Source organism: Acinonyx jubatus, chromosome A3, assembly GCF_027475565.1.
Source record: "Acinonyx jubatus isolate Ajub_Pintada_27869175 chromosome A3, VMU_Ajub_asm_v1.0, whole genome shotgun sequence".
NCBI classification, from domain to species: Eukaryota; Metazoa; Chordata; class Mammalia; order Carnivora; family Felidae; genus Acinonyx; species Acinonyx jubatus.
The window spans coordinates 105,896,729-105,913,016 of NC_069388.1; the positions used below are offsets into that span (position 1 = coordinate 105,896,729).

General features: G+C 38.0%; 1 protein-coding gene across 4 annotated transcripts in view; it reads left to right on the top strand.

The window, feature by feature from the left end:
* The first annotated feature begins 1,788 nt into the window (after window positions 1–1,788).
* Window positions 1,789–16,288, top strand: part of THUMPD2 (THUMP domain containing 2) — a 35,566-nt gene continuing 21,066 nt past the window's right edge. The window contains exons 1-5 of one of the 4 annotated variants that reach the window (XM_027033615.2): window positions 1,789–1,955; window positions 10,169–10,304; window positions 12,185–12,612; window positions 13,770–13,847; window positions 16,176–16,228. In XM_027033615.2, coding sequence (XP_026889416.1) covers window positions 1,830–1,955; window positions 10,169–10,304; window positions 12,185–12,612; window positions 13,770–13,847; window positions 16,176–16,228 — 821 coding nt within the window. In that variant the 5' untranslated portion in view covers window positions 1,789–1,829. The remainder of the gene's footprint in view (window positions 1,956–10,168; window positions 10,305–12,184; window positions 12,613–13,769; window positions 13,848–16,175; window positions 16,229–16,288) is intronic. The other 3 variants (XM_027033618.2, XM_027033616.2, XM_027033617.2) reach the window with 3 other exon arrangements.

Consider the following 16,288-nt stretch of genomic DNA (forward strand, 5'->3'; position numbering starts at 1 on the left):
GAAGAGAAAAGAGGATATAAGGGGAAGATTGGCTCTGCAGGACTGAGCCTCAGCTCAGCAGTGGTTTGGCAGGAGAGCATGTTGCTAGCCAGCCCTACACTGGAGAAGTCATTTCTTCATCCTCCATGGGCAGTGTTACCATAACATTAGCCCTACCACCTGTCTACCTTGATCTCCATCAACGTCCCAACTCATGTAATTATGCTCTAATAGCACCTAACTGCTGATGGGGCCTTCCTGTCTGCCCCACCCCACCCCACACACACACACTCAAATACTCACTCACATCTGCATCTGAGTCTGGCAGAGAGTGGGTATCCAGTAGTTGTTCAACTATATGTCTGGGTGCTTACTATCTTGGGTACAGAATGTAGGAAGTACTAAGGAGGTTTCCTGGGTGTCCCCAGACATACTAGAGTACCAGGAATCACAAAGCATAAAGCTAAGTCAACTGCCAAAAGAATGAAAACATAAATATGGAGGCAAAAAAAAAAAAAAAAGAATGAAGGAAACTAAAGAATGTGCCAACATGAAATGTTCTGAAAAGAAGTTTTAGGACTGAAACTTTGATACAGTCATGTTACATGATTCCATAAGAATTTTCATAATACTGTCCAAGTAGACCATGAGCTGGGGTGAGGTGGGGAGGAAGAGAGGTAGTATCTGCCATTCACCTAGGTATCCCATTGAACCACATAAGAGGCACTTGCCAGAAAGACAGCCAGCCATTCATTTAATAGTTTCTATATACTGTCTCTTCATATAACAACATGTCGACTTCTATACAACAACAGAGCTTATGTAATGCTGTCCACTTTGTCATATGGATTCTATTCCTCCCAAGTAATATTTTCATTGCCAATTCAAAATTCAAAATTGGGCACCTGGGTGGCTTAGTTGGTTAAGCATCCCACTCTTGACTTGGGCTCAGGTCATGATCTTGCGGTTTGTGAGATTGAGCCCCAAATAGGGCTCTTTGCTGCCAGGGCAGAATCTACTTGGGATTCTTTCTCTCTCTCTCTCTCTCTCTCTCTCTCTCTCTCTCTGCCCCTCCCCTGCTCTTTCTATCAAAATAAATAAATAAACATTAAAAAGAAAGAAAGAAAATTCAAAATTAGAGTAGTCCCTTCAAATACTGTTAAGACAGCCAATTAAACCAGGTGGCCCAAACTAGACAGTGCATTCATTACCTTCATGGTGAATGAACTTAGAAGTGCAAGAAATGTGAACATAAAAGCATTCCACTGGAGAGTGAGAATTTCTGCTCTTGGTCCTGAGGATTCCCAACTTTGGCCCAATTCTTGGTGAAGACAGAATAGGGCTCCTTATGTCAGGAGAGTAATGGCGAGTGATAAAGAAGAGGGGAGAAGAAATTTGGGAGAAAGAGAAGCTCGTTATACTGGCTATCAAGACCAACCTCAGCTCTATGCCACTTGTCCCTTGGCCTGTTTAGGAATCAGCTTCCTCAATCTCAAAAATAAGGCAAATGGATTACATGATATATACCGTTTATATAGATTCCAATTACAGATCCCAACTGTATGCCTTCCATATGTGACTCCAAATAGTTCCAAATACCTAATCAGGGAAATTCCGAGCAGTTAACCAAGGAGCCCTAGAGCCACCCCTCCGAGCTGACCCGCTCCCCCGCCCCCCCACGGGCCCCACCGGCCCCCACCAGCCCCCGTCACCCCGGGTCTCCCTGACAACCCTAGCCTCTGACTCCACCCTGCCCCCTGGCCCCAGTGCCCGCCTCCGGGAGAGCCGGGACTCGCCGCGCGCGCCCCAGGCCACGTGACCCCGAGCGGCGGGGCCGCGCCCGAGCCGCCATGGCGGCGGTTCCTACAGATTCCGGTTCGCGGCCTGCAGCGGGCGCCCGGTTTTTCTGCACCGCGGGCCGCGGCCTGGAGCCCTTCCTGATGCGGGAGGTGCGGGCGCGGCTGGCGGCCACGCAGGTGAGTCGGCCTCGCTGCGCGCCCGGGCGGGAAGGAGGGCGGCCCTGCCCCCGTCCGCGCCGGGTCTCCCTCCCCGCCAGGGTCCGTGTAGACTCTGGAAAGCAAGAGCCTCGAGCCCCCCAGCTCTCAAGCCCCAGGCCTCGGAGTTCTGACACGTCCTTTAATTACTGCAGGAAAGAATCGCCAGTCGTTCTCCCTTCCACATTACCGCGTATCTCTCATGCCTGTATTTTTTTTTAAGGCGGGAAGGAGTTTGAGGCAAGGTATTTCCTAGATTCTTTACAAGAAGGTACTGGATAGTGCCAATAGTTAGACCCGTCACAGAAGCCTTTCTCCAGCCTTTAAATACAAGTACAGCCTTCAGGTTGTTACTGGACTTGTCAGTTTCCTGACAATGATGGTATTTACCCCATGGGATTGATACAATGTGCGTAAAGTACACCTTAAACACCGAGTAAATAGTAGCTAGAAAAATAATAGTCTTGGAGGCTTCGTAGTCCAGCTTCTGGAGGGAAGTAACAATTGCTGGTGTTAATTTCAATGACATGAACAAGGTTTTAAACTTAAGTTTAGGTTCTAGAACATGCTGAGCTGGCTTCTTGAAAGCAGAGGGAAAAGATGTAATAGAAACAGACTCCACTGACTTGATGGGCTGTATATGACAGTGTGAATCATGTGTTTTTGGAAAAGGAAAGCTTACTAAATGAAATTGACCACGTCAGTCTTGCAGCCCCTATAGTGTTGGAAGCCACAAAAGGATTTTCTGCAATGAGGGAGTTGGGGGGCATGGGGGATAGAAGGGGGTCACGAAAAATGACATCAGCTTTATTAGATTACCAGCCACTTGTGGTTTTGGTCGCAGAATTTAATAGAGCGCTGAATACGGCTAATCTAAAAAAGCAACAATGTAAGAATTGCCCACATTGATTAAGCATGTTCTTAGGTCCTCAATCTGTACTCACCTGCTTAATTTTCACAACACTGTGAGGTAGGCTCTACATGTAACAGAAAAGGAAAATGAAGCACAGGTTAAGTCCAAGAAATTATTCAAGTCATGTAAAATGGCAGACCTGGGATTCAAACCCAAGCTGTGAAATCAGGCATGAGTATATAATCATGTTTAACCCAGGCAGGCCAGTACCCAGGTCCAGTTCCTTCCATTACATCATGCTGCACTGGTTTTTTGTTTTTGTTTTTTAATATTAACCTAGAGCTCTTAGTATGAAAAATAGAAGCCTTCACCCAACTGCAATACGTCGAATTACCAAAATTATCTTCTCTGCTTGTCCTCCATCTTCTCTAAAGACAAAATGAGATGTGAGGGGAGGGGGTCTCCTCACAGCAAAAAAGTTCAATTAATTATAGGACAAACTTCTTGGCAATGAGAGGAATCAACCACAAGATTTGGTGATTTCCATATTTTGATTGTGCCTGTTTTAAGGACAGATATGCTTGGAAATGGGATCTGAACAAATAACTTCTGAAATGTCATCTCTAGTTCGCTAACTCTCAAAGTTAAAGCAATCCCGAAAGAACAATGATAGCATCTAACATTTATAAAGCACTTAAAACGTGTCCGACACTTTTATGTACATGATATGATTTAATCCACAGAAGAATCCTATGGGAGACGTCATTTCCCCCCTCTGTTTTACAAAGAAATAAAGAGAAAACTGATGCTCTGTGGTGGAGCTGGGACTTGTATCTGGATCTTTATTGCTTTGAAGCCCAGGTGCTTTACTAGTACACTAAATTATAGTGGGAACTTCCCCGAAGCTTGTAAGTTATTTCTGTGACAGCGTGGAAAAGAGTATATGTAGATCTCAGAGGCAAAAAAACGTGTGTTCAAATTTTAATCTTCCTTTCATAGATTTTTGAATTTGGGGTAAATACTCGAATTTCTGAGCCTCACTTTCCTTGGATAGAAAATGGAGAAGATTATACCTACTTTAAAGGATTAAAGCAAACTTTGAGATAAAAATTGATAGCACGTGTAGCACAATGTCTTGCAATTAGTAGGTGATCAATGAATGTTCCCAAAGAATGAGTTGCACAGGAATACTTGAAACCATTCGTGCAGTAATAAGAGTGTTAGAAACTTTGATTTGCTTCAAGAAAATTAATATTGTGAAGTCCGCATTTATAAAATGAATTTAGAAAGTGATTGTTTCCTTTTACAGATTAGTCACGCCTTTCTAATCGGTGTTTTAGTGGGTAAGAATCACGCAGGGGAGCTTGTTGAAAATGTGTGTCCCTAGTTGCCACCCCCCAAAACTTTTCTTTTGGTAGGAATGTACATAGCTCAATCGTTTGCATTTTAACTTGCAAGCTCTCCCTCCTTGGAGGACTGATGCAGTTGCTTCCTCCAACATGCAGCTTGCAATAGAAAGTGTCCTGTGTATTCTGTTAAGCTTTTTATCACGGAGAATTTCAAACATACACGAAGTAGAATAGTGTGGTGAATCTCACATGCTCACCGACCCGCTGCAACACCTATCCCACGGTGAATTCTGCTCCATTAATGCCCCTCCCGCTCCACCGATGTTATTTTGAGGCAAGGCCAAGATATCACTTCATCTGTAAATGTTTGCCTATATAGTAGTCGTCCTTATCCATGGGAGATACATATTCCAGGACCCCCAGTGGATGCCTGAGAGCATGGATAGTACCAACCCTATATATACTGTGTTTTGCTATATATACATACCCATAATAAAGTTTAATTTTTAAATTAAGCACAGTAAGAGGTTAACAATAACTGAATAGGACATTATAAAAATATACTGTCATAAAACTTACGTGAACAAACATGTTTTCTTGCTCACTCTCCCTCTGCCCCTCCCTCCCTCTCAAAATATCTTATTTGTACTGTACTCACCCTTCTTGTGATGATGTGAGATGACAAAATGATGAGACGAAGCGTGGCGCATGACGTTAGGCTACTATTGACTTTCTGACGGTACTTCTACTTCCGAAGGAGGATTGTGCTTGACGTAGCCTTAGGCTGTTGCTCTTACGTCACAGGTGGGGGGGGTCATCTGCTTAGGAACCATGCAGTTAAATGCAGTGACGGCAGGAGGCTATACTGTGGATAAGGGGGCTACTGTATATCTATAATGAGAGGACTCACAGCATAATATATATAGTGTAATATAGAAGACATCATACAATGGCTCTTTTTAAAAATATAGACCACAGGGGCGCCTGGGTGGCTCAGGCTCACAGTGCGCAGAGCCTGCTTCAGATCCTCTGTCTCCCTCTCTGTGCCTATCTCCCGCGCTTGCGCGCGCACGTGTGTATGCGTGTGCGCGCGCGCTTGCGCGCTCTCTCCCTCGCAAAAAAATTTAAATTAAAAAAAATATAAACCACAATATCATCACATCCAAAAATAATTCCTTATCAAATATCTAGGAAGTGTTTAAATCTCAACTTTCTCATAAATGTCACTTTTCTTTTTAAGTCTGTGTATTTGAATGAGGATTCAAATAAGGACCATGTATTGTGATTGATACTCTTTTAAATCTCGTTTGTTATAGAAAAATTTTAAGTCTCTTTTAATCTGTAGATTTCCCCTCCATCTCTCCCCCCCCCCCCACCACCAGCAATTTATTATTTGTTAAAGAAGCAGGGTTGTTTGTTTATCCCATAGTCTAGAGCAGGGGTTGGCCATTTTTTTCTCTAAAGATCCAGATTGGGGGCCTAGGTGGCTCAGTCGGTTAAGCTTCCGACTCTTGATCTCGGCTCCACTCTTGTTCTCAAGGTGTGAGTTTGAGTCCCATGTTGGGCTCTGCACTGTGCATGGAGTCTACGTGTAAAATAAAGGCCAGATAATAAATATTTTATGCTTTGTAGTTCACATATGTGGATCACTTGTTGTTCTTCTTTGTTGCTATTGTTTGTTTTTACATCCCTTAAAAAATGTAAAAACCATTCTTAGCTCACCAGGCCTCATTTTCTGAGCCCTAGTCTAGAGCTGTGGTGTCCAAAAGGGTATGGTGGCTATTTTAATTAAAATATATGACAAAAAAATTCACTTTCTTAGGCACATTAGTCACATTTCAAGTGCTCAGAAGCCATATGTGCTAGTGTTGACTGCATTGGACAGCACAGGTTATGGAATATTTTCCTCATCACTGAAAGTTGTTGGACAGCACTGCTAGAAGTTCCCCTGATCTAAATATTGCTAATTGCATCTCCATAGTGTAGTTTAACATGTTTCTCTGTCCTCTCTATCTCCTATCAATTGGAATCTTGTAAGTTGTATCTAGAGTTTGGTCAGAGTCAGATTAGATTTTTTTTTCACTTGGTGGTAGGGCAAACTTATTTATAGGTTCCTGGGTATTTTTAAATATTCAATTTATATTGTATAATTATGTATTTTTATATGTATAAACTATTTTATATACATACATATGTTTATTTTACCTAGATTGCTTTAAAATTAAGAAAAATTAAGCTATAACAATGTATAATGTATTAAATACTGCTATTATAACAATAATAGCAAGAACAGTTATTTTTAAGAGAAAATTCAGTATAATAGAGGTGTGCCTAATACCAGCTAGCCAGAAAGGCCCTGTCAATGGATTAATTGGTCTTTATAAACCCACATAGCAAAGACTTTTAACCCAGGACCTGAACTTGAATAAGCCAACCAATTTTTCATTTTTTAGTAGGGTCATGGTGATAGAAGGTAGTGGGGTAGAGCTAACCAGATAATTGGATTATTTCATAATTATTTTATTTAAAGGAGTAAATTGCGTAGGTTGATTTTTTTAATATCCTATGCATTTCTTGCAGATTGAATGCTTTTTTAAAAATTAATTAAAATATATTTTTTAATCCTTTCTTCTAAAATGAACCAAAAAAACTCACATACCACCTCAGCTCTTCATTTAGCAATGTATAATTAATTCTAAAACTAAATGGTATTTGTAGAATTAGGAGAACTTTGGTATCTCCGTATCTTCCTATGCATTTTGCCAAGACTTAAACTTTTAATTTTTGTGTTAGACTTGAATGCCTGAATTTTAAAAGAAAGGCAAAAATGCTAACTGCTTAGATATTCTAGCTGATAACAGAAGTGTTTTTACTTTAATAAAGGCTGTTATTTCATCTTTGAAAGTGTTAGACATAAAACCAGCTGGTTTTAGACACTTCGTTATGATTTCATTCCAAATGGAAAAAACAGATTGTATATATAAATAAATTTTCAAGTAACAAATATTAGGGTGAAGTATTGTAAAATGCCACATTTCTCCCCTAAGTATTATAATTGAATATGCTCAGTTACAAGCAACAAAGGAAAAGGTTAACACCAGCTTCAGCAGTTTTTGAAGTCATAAGCACCAAAATTCACTCTCCCCACTGCTTTAAGATATCATACTTCATCTTCACAAAGGGTACAACATTATAGTGCTTTCATGTATATGATTATTTGATTCTCATAGTGACTGTTTAGCAATTTAGTAAACTACTTTTGATTACATGCTTATTACTTGTAAAAGGAATGTAGGCCTTACATTAATTTTTAAAGAAAGAAAATAATGTTGCTTTTGGTTTTGAGAATATATTTAGCATTTTAATGCTTCAAGACTTTATTCTTATGATTTGATTCCCCCAGTAAATTAAACCTTTTAGGTCCTCTCAATTAACTTGATTTTCAATCATGTTCTTTATTTGTTCTTCCCACCACCCCCAAATAATGATATTTTTAAAGGAAGTTTGCTGTGTAAATTGTTTCCCTTCATATTTCAAATAAGTAAGAAAAGATCTTTGTACAGTTAAATAACTATAAATTAATATCTAGATCACTGACTACTTAGATTAAAATCACTGGTCCAGATGTTTGCATCAGTTTGTTTATAGGACTTGAATCTTAAAACCATACATCTTCAGTAAAATACTTATTTCAATTACCCCATAATCTTGGCAATGTATTTCATGTCTGTTAACTTGTTTTGTGATGGCTTTAATATCAGCTATATTTTTATGTCAGGTAACATAAAATCTAAATTTTTTAAAAGTTACTTTTTAAGGGGAGCCTGGGTGGCTCAGTTGGGTAAGTGGCCAACTTCGGCCCAGGTCATGGTCTTGCGGTTCACGAGTTCAAGCCCCATGTCAGGCTCTGTGCTGTCAGCTCAGAGCCTGGAGCCTGCTTCAAAATCTGTCTCCCTCTCTCTCTGCCTGCTCTCATTCTGTCTGTCTGTCTGTCTGTCTCTCTCTCTCAGAATAAACATTGAAAAAACAATTTAATAAAAGTTACTTTTGAATATTTTGTTTTCAAGTTCCAAGCATTTTGAGGTATGTATTTAGTTTTGACTTCATGGGAAAACATCACCTTTGTAATGAGAAAGAAGTAAATTCTAGAAGCCAAAAGTTCTTATTTTAGTTACTTCCTTATGACCTTAAATATTGATTCCTAAACGTTCTTCTCATTCCCTGCTTTCTCCATCTATCTTGGTCAGATGCATTGCTGGGGCTTTTATTTTTATTTGTTTCTCTGGCGTTACTGAGATATAATTGACATATACCTTTATGTAAGTTTAAGGTGTACAACATGTTGATTTGATACATTTATAAATTGCAAATGATTACCACCAGAGCATTAACTAACACCCCTATCCAGTCACATAATTACCATTTACTTTTTTGTGGTAAAAACATTTAAGATCTATTAGTCGCTTTCAATTATATAATATAGTATGAGCTATAATCACCATGCTGTACATTAGATCCCCAAAACTTGTTAATCTTATAATGAAGTATTTGGGCTTTAATTGGTATCAACCTAGGGCTTCCTCTGCAGATTCTTCTTCATCAAGCTGGAATGGTAACCCCAGAAATTACCATCCCCAGAGCTTAATTAGACCATGTCAGATCAAAAATACAAAAACACTTGGAGTTCAAGTTCCCATTGGACGGGAGCTGCCTAAACACATGGGAAACCCCAAATTCCCCATTACCTCAGTTCTAGGAGATAACTGAGACTCATATTAATCAGCTGATGGCCACTGCTAAAAGGAAAACTTTAAGGCATTCCACATCCATCCTGAGCTTGAGAGGGTTGGGTTGACTCCAAAAGTTTTAGGACTCCATTGGTTTTGAGATCCATTTCCCATACCTCACTAGACTCTATAGTTAGTGCATTTTTCATTTTCTTTCTTCGCTGGCTTTTACCACATATCCATCTTGCCTCCAAAACCTCTTTCTGGTGATGCATATTTCTTGCTGTTATCCCTTTTCCAGTTCCACAGCCAAGTTTCATTATTTCTACCTTGGTAGTCTCCTTCTTCCTCTGACATCACATTCTACACTCAGTACTTTATGCCTCTTCCAAAGTAATTTTTTCTGCTAGCTAATTCAGTGCTGTCATAGCTTTCATCAAAACTCTATAATGGTTGACCATTACCATCTGGGGTACTCAAATTTTCACAACCATTTATCAAGCTGGTCTGAGCTACACCATCCATCCACCTGACACTATCAATCAGTGTAAACAGCAAATTTTGCCATGCTGACTTACACTTTACTTCAGCCAGGCTGTCACTCCCACCTCTGCATCTTGCCCTTTGTTCTTCTGTTAGAATCTCTCTTCTCAAATCTTACAGAGTTCTTTCCCAAGACTTTTACTAATGATGGTTCCATATTCAGTGCTACTTATTGTACATACAGCTTATCAGTGCATTTACATATTAACTTTTTTATTTTGGGTTTAATTCAAGTTATTTTCTTGTAAATATTATATTTTAATTTGTACGTCAGTATGTACGTGTTACATTATTATTCATCTTTAGGATTTATGTTGCATGTTTCCTGGTAGACCACAAGGTAGGTGTTTAATAAATCCCTACTGATGATGTTAACCTTGGACTAGACGCCTGATTTGTCCTAGAAGTGTACTTTACAAATGGTAACATGGCACAGATTATGATCTTGGTCACTTTGTGGCTTCATACCGGTTATTTAACCTATCCAAGCCTCAGTTTCATAATCTGAGAAATGGGGGTGATAAAATCTACCATAGAAGTTTGTTATAAGGATGAGGGGGAAAATGTGTTCTGAGTGCCTAGTAGCATGTCTGACAAGTAGTACATCTTTCAGAAATCGTTGTTTATTGTTAATCTAGATGCTATGTTTTAATTCATTTAGAGGGGAAAAGGGAAATGATTCTTACTCTGACACAGGACTACATTGATCTTTTCTGTCTCTAGGTTGAATATATTTCAGGAAAAGTTTTCTTCACCACCTGTTCTGACTTAAATATGCTGAAAAAATTAAAATCTGCAGAAAGATTATTTTTGCTGATTAAAAAGCAGTTTCCACTTAATGTTTCTTCTGTAAGTAAAGGTACAGTATATGCCTATTGCTTTTACCCACATGATATATTGTACTCCAAAGTTTTCTGCTTGATAATTAATTTGTATCCATTTCATATTTTTAAGATTCATTCATACCTGTGGAATCACCAATTATGTATTTTTCTGTATTTCCTGAATACTATCACCATATTAATCATATTATCACCTAATTATGTCTCTTTGCAACCTGCTACCTATTTTCTGAGTCACATTTCTTCTGTGTTAATTATGATCAGACACCTTCTCTAAAGATACATGTGATCAGTTGCTTCTGTTTAGATTTAGAAGTGTATAATAACCCGGAATGCATGGTTTTAATAAGTTGATCAAAACTATCACTTAGTACTTTTTAACTGATGAATTATATAATTGGAAAAAATACTATGTTATAGAATTTCCTATTTGGGTGACCTTAAATTTAAAGTTTTGAATAAACTTATGCCCATTAATAAAGCATTACAGCTAAAGGGAATTAAGAGATTCCCTCTTCGCTCTCTAATTTTATACACATGCTGCTAAAATAATTTAAGGATCTTAATAGAAGCACCAAAAATAGTCAGATACTGCTAGACTAAACATTGCCTTAAACTTCATTTTAATTGCTGATCGTGCACAAGAGATCATGTAATATTACAGTCTGCACTAAACTGTGTCAGTAAAGATATAAATGGCAAGAAATCAAGACAGGGCAGAAATGTGGTTTTAAAGCAAATCCTAAGGTGTTATACTATGGGGTCGATATAATTTCATCCCAACATTCTACATTCTCATCTTTAGAGAACACTGTAATTATTGTTGGGTCATCTTGATGGCCCTTCTTCATCGAAAAAAAGATTACATTGTGTTGCGCATGCTGACAGTCCCTAACTTATGAATGGGTTGTGTATCTGAAGTGTTGCTTTATGAAAACTCATTTTATGATGTATGCTAATAGTGTATGGTTTAAGATAGTCTCAAGATTCATTTGCTCTTGTTTCAAAGCTTTGTTTTGCAATTTATTCTGTTTCTTAACTTAGTTTTTATAGGCAAGATCTGCATTATTTCAAAGATCAATACATACTCTAGGCCTATGCTTATATTGAAGATATAGATATATATTATCATAAGACAAATGATCTTGCTAAAATACATGATAATTCTATAGGATTTTAAAATAATTTGATATTAATTATGAAATATAAGAATGAACTTTAGTGCCGCCTGGGTGGCTTAGTCGGTTAAGCATCCGACTCTTGGTTTTGGCTCAGGTCATGACCTCACAGTTTGTGATTTGGAGCCCCACATCGTCGGGCTCTGTGCTGCCAGTGCTGGGTTCTGTGCTGCTGGTGTGGAGTCTGCTTGTGATTCTCTCTCTCCCCCTCTCTCTCTGCCCCTCCCCGCTCACGCGCTGACTTGCTCTCTCTCAAAATAATAAACTTTGGGGGCGCCTGGGTGGCTCAGTCGGTTAAGCGTCCGACTTCAGCTCAGGTCACGATCTCGCGGTCCGTGGGTTCGAGCCCCGCATCCGGCTCTGGGCTGATGGCTCAGAGCCTGGAGCCTGCTTCCGATTCTGTGTCTCCCTCTCTCTCTGCCCCTCCCCCGTCCATGCTCTGTCTCCCTCTGTCTCAAAAATAAACAAACGTTAAAATTAAAAATAAATAAATAAATAAATAAACAAACTAACTTTGTTTAAAAAAAATGAACTTTATTCTGCACAATATTTTTATGTTAAATTATATAAACTCCAGGTAAAGGTGAATTCACTATTCATGTAGCAGTTTAATAAAACTGACTTTAAAGAAATAAAGGTAATGGAATTTGGGGGTGATGGATGTAATAGACTGTCTTTAAAGCTTCAATAGAGGATTAACTGACATCTTACTTATTTAGGAAAAATATTAAGTGAGATACAGAGACTTATAAATGATGATCCAGAAAGTTGGTTGAATGCCATCTCAACTTGGAAAAATCTTCTTGAACTTGATGCAAAAAAGGACAAACTTTTTCAAAGAGCTGCTAACCCACCAAAAAGAAAAGTGGAGGAAAATGAGATCATCAATGCTAAGAAATTAAAAACAAAACAATTGCAAGTGTTACAAGAGAGTGGGGAATGCTCGCTGGAAAAGCAAACAGAAGAAGAAACACAGGAGCAAGGAGATTTTCTCACTGAAAGAGAAAAATCTCAAGAAGCATTTCAGAACGATGTAGTAAAAGTAGCTGATGCCAAAAACCAGAAAAACTTGACGTTCAGAGTTTCCTGTCGCTGCAGTGGAGCTATTGCAAAGACCTTTACTGCACAGGTACACTTACCTCCCAAGGTGGGGTTCCATTTTCTCAAAGAATTAACTACTCCTTAGCTTTAAAATGAGATGACAGCCTTTCACGGAACAGTTAAGTAGGCCGAGGCACATCACTAGGCCTAATGTCATATAATTAAATCTCTTTAAAAAATGCATTCTTTTTTTTTAAATTTTTAATGTTTATTTATTTATTTTGAGAGAGAGCGCGGGAAAGGGGCAGAGAGAAAGAGAGAGGGAGAATGCTAAGCAGGCTCTACGCTGCCGACACAGAACACAGTGCAGCGTTCAAGCTCTCAGAAGGTGAGGTCGTGACCTGAACCGAGATCACGAGTCAGACACTTAACCGACTGAGCCACCCAGGCACCCCTAAAAATGCATTTGCCTTTTTAACTTCACCTCAGATGCTTTAAGAGTAATAGTATGCCATTCCATGTAATCACCTCCGTTTTTTCCTTTCTCGCTCAAAGTTTCCCTTAAACTCATAGGTATTCTTGACGTTTGGAAATCCTGTGTTATTGTCCTAACCTTTTGGGTTTTCTCTTCAGTTCAGTCCTGTGTTTATTAAATGGCTGCTCTGTGCTCTGCCTTGTGTGTGTGATTGTCACCAGGACCCAGACTGCAAATACACAAATGCACAAGACACTCGAGGTCTCCGTGAGAGCGAATACCACGGTTTCCTTCAAAACACTTTATTACTCGGCCCTTACAAAGTTCAGTGATGTCGGGGGGCAAAGGTCTGAGTCCTTTCACCAGCCTTAAAATCAGATAAACCCTAAAGTTTGAGTCTAATGCTACTGTTCTGGTAATTTGTAAACATATAGGATTGTAGTTGCTGAAATAGTTCATCTTTCACTTTGCGTTTGTTTGCTAAAACCCACAATGACCATTTTTATCGATTCACGATCTGGTTATTTCAGCTCTCTAAAGTTACAAGAAGACAGATTACACATGAGGAAGCATCAGTGCCATAAGATATTTTGGGGGGTGAAGAGGTCAAATGCAGCCTGCTTGCCTTGAACAGAAAATGCTTTAGTGTCATATTCTTATATTGCAGCCCTAAGTTACCATCAAATAGTCTGACCTGATTTTTCTGCATGCTCTCTTAGTTTTTGCTTACATTTACACATAAAATTTTCAGTTTTAGTGCTCCTTTCTGTAACTTTCTGCTTTTCCAGGAGGTAGGAAGAATAACTGGAATTGCTCTTATGAAACAGTTTGGATGGAAAGCAGATTTGAGGAATCCAAATTTAGAGGTACTGAATGTTCATTTTATCCTCTGTGCCTATAACCTAATTGTTTAAAGACCACGTCAGCTATCCTTATTGTACTTTTCAGTTTTGCTTCAGAGTTTTTAAAAAGCATGTCTGCGTGGATCCAGCAGTCTCTTTTCTCTTTAATAGTGGAGTAGTGCAGATAATTTTCCTAGTATTTTTCACTGTAAAAATGTCTTATCCAAATAAGATGTTTGGGGTTGGAATTATTTTGCCACAGTTGAATTTTAGAGATGACCTCTACAATCACTAGAATATGTAACAAATCTCTAAAATAGAAAATTCTATAAATAAATAAATAAATCTAGCCAATGTTAAAAAAAAAAGGAAAATGAATAGAAAACAAAAATGCCCACTCAAAATTCAATAGTATGTTAATATGGCTTAGTTAGGATTCTGGGATTATGTTTTTCTTTTTTTTCTGTTTTCAAAATTAATTTAATTAGATTTCACTGTTTCTCATTGGAACAAAGTAAAACACTTCTATGGGGAAACCAATGCTAGCCATAAAAAATATTCTTCACTTTTTTGAAAACTGTCTGATAAATTTGACAGGTGGTTTAGTCCTTTTCATGATTCATTGATTCATAAATTTATTCTTATATAGCTTTAAATAGAATAATAGCTGGCCATATTAGAACATTTTGTGTTGTTTCATTTTTTAATGTTTCTATTTGGTATTTTCACTTTTACAAAGTAATGCCTGGTGTATGTCCTTCATTACTGTCATGAAAAATATTTTGACCCCAAGAATGTTGTAACATGAGGGGGTCCTCCTCCCAGTTCCCCTCACCAGTTCCCTTATCTTGTGCTTTGCCAGTTTCAGTCTCCCCATTTCCCCTTGGCCCCATCTCACTGTCTGAGAATTAGTTTCCTCATAGTTTTAGCTCCTAAATAAATATAGCTAATTTAATTCCTATCAGTATTTAATGTAATTAATAATAGCTATTATTGGTAGAAATAACACAGAGCAAAATTGACAACAGTAAAATCACACAGTAAAATTTGTGAACAAAATTAACAGAAGAATCAAATCTTAACAGATTTTATTTGATAAAATTAATAGAAAAATTATAGTGGGAGAAGCTATTCTCAATAATATTTGATATATAAAAATATCAGTATATCTTACCTTTAGTATCAATTTTAAATAGAAAAGAATCCTAATAAATACTTTTGCTGAAATGAATAATGCAAAACATTGGAAAGTTTACTTTGCTGATCAAGGATTTAATGGACTAACTGGAGTCCACTCCAGATCATTCGGTATGTAATAAAAATTTGTCAATATTGGAGTAATTCTGATTAAACTATAGAGTAAAAATAACTTTAGGGTGAAAGTATCAGGGATCAAATGCTCTTGAGATCAAACAACGAAGTTAGAATATTCCATAAACTTCATCAAACTATACAAAAGTAAGATTCTAACTTTTAAAATTTAATTGGGCTACTAATTATAACTTGAGACATTTAAATCCTCTTTGTGACCTAACAGAAGAAGGGTAATGGAGAGAAAGAAACTCACCCACGGATAGCGGAGAGAGAAAAGATTACCCTTGCTATAATATCTTTGGCCTGAAGAAAATTATGTTACCCTGGAAATATGTGTAGCCTATGATGATCCTGTGTGACCTCAAGTCTCAATTTGAAGTTAAAATTAAGGTGGAAAGAATTAAGGTTAGAAAGTCTTCTCTAACCCCAAATGCTGAAAAGTCTGACCCAGTCATAGTTCAGAGAACCCCAGGGAAGAAAGAACCCAAGATGTCTTCAGAACATGATTCTCCATATATAATACCTCATATAATGAACTATCCTCAGAATCTTCCTATGGAATGTACTGAAAATTTACTTTGCCTCTGCCCAAGAAAAAATATTATAGTGGGGCACCTGGGTAGCTCAGTTGGTTAAGGATCTGACTTTGGCTCAGGTCACGATCTCACAGTTTGTGAGTTTGAGCCCCGCATCAGGCTCTGCACTGGCAATGCGGAACCTGCTTGGGATTCTCTCTCCCTCTTTCTCTCTGCCCCTCCCTGACTTGTGCTCTCTCTCTTAGAATGAATGAAAAAATTAAAAAAATTAAAAAATAAAGTAAAATTAAATAAATAAATATATATATATAATGGGACATTTTTCCATATATTATAAACAAGGCCTTAGAATTTTTTTAATATAGATTATTTAAAAAATTAAAAGTAAAATAAAAGATAAAATTTAGATTATATACAGCTTCAGAATAGAAGTTTTCAAATTGTCAGTGCATTTGGTAATGCGTTTCCTGTTCTGTTCTAACTTCTCTATTTGTTCTTTCAGATCTTCATACATCTAAATGACATTTACTCTGTGGTGGGAATCCCTGTGTTCAGGTAGAGACTGTTCTGTAAGCTTCTGATTTGTCCCTTAGAGTTTGTGAAAGTAAGAACTTT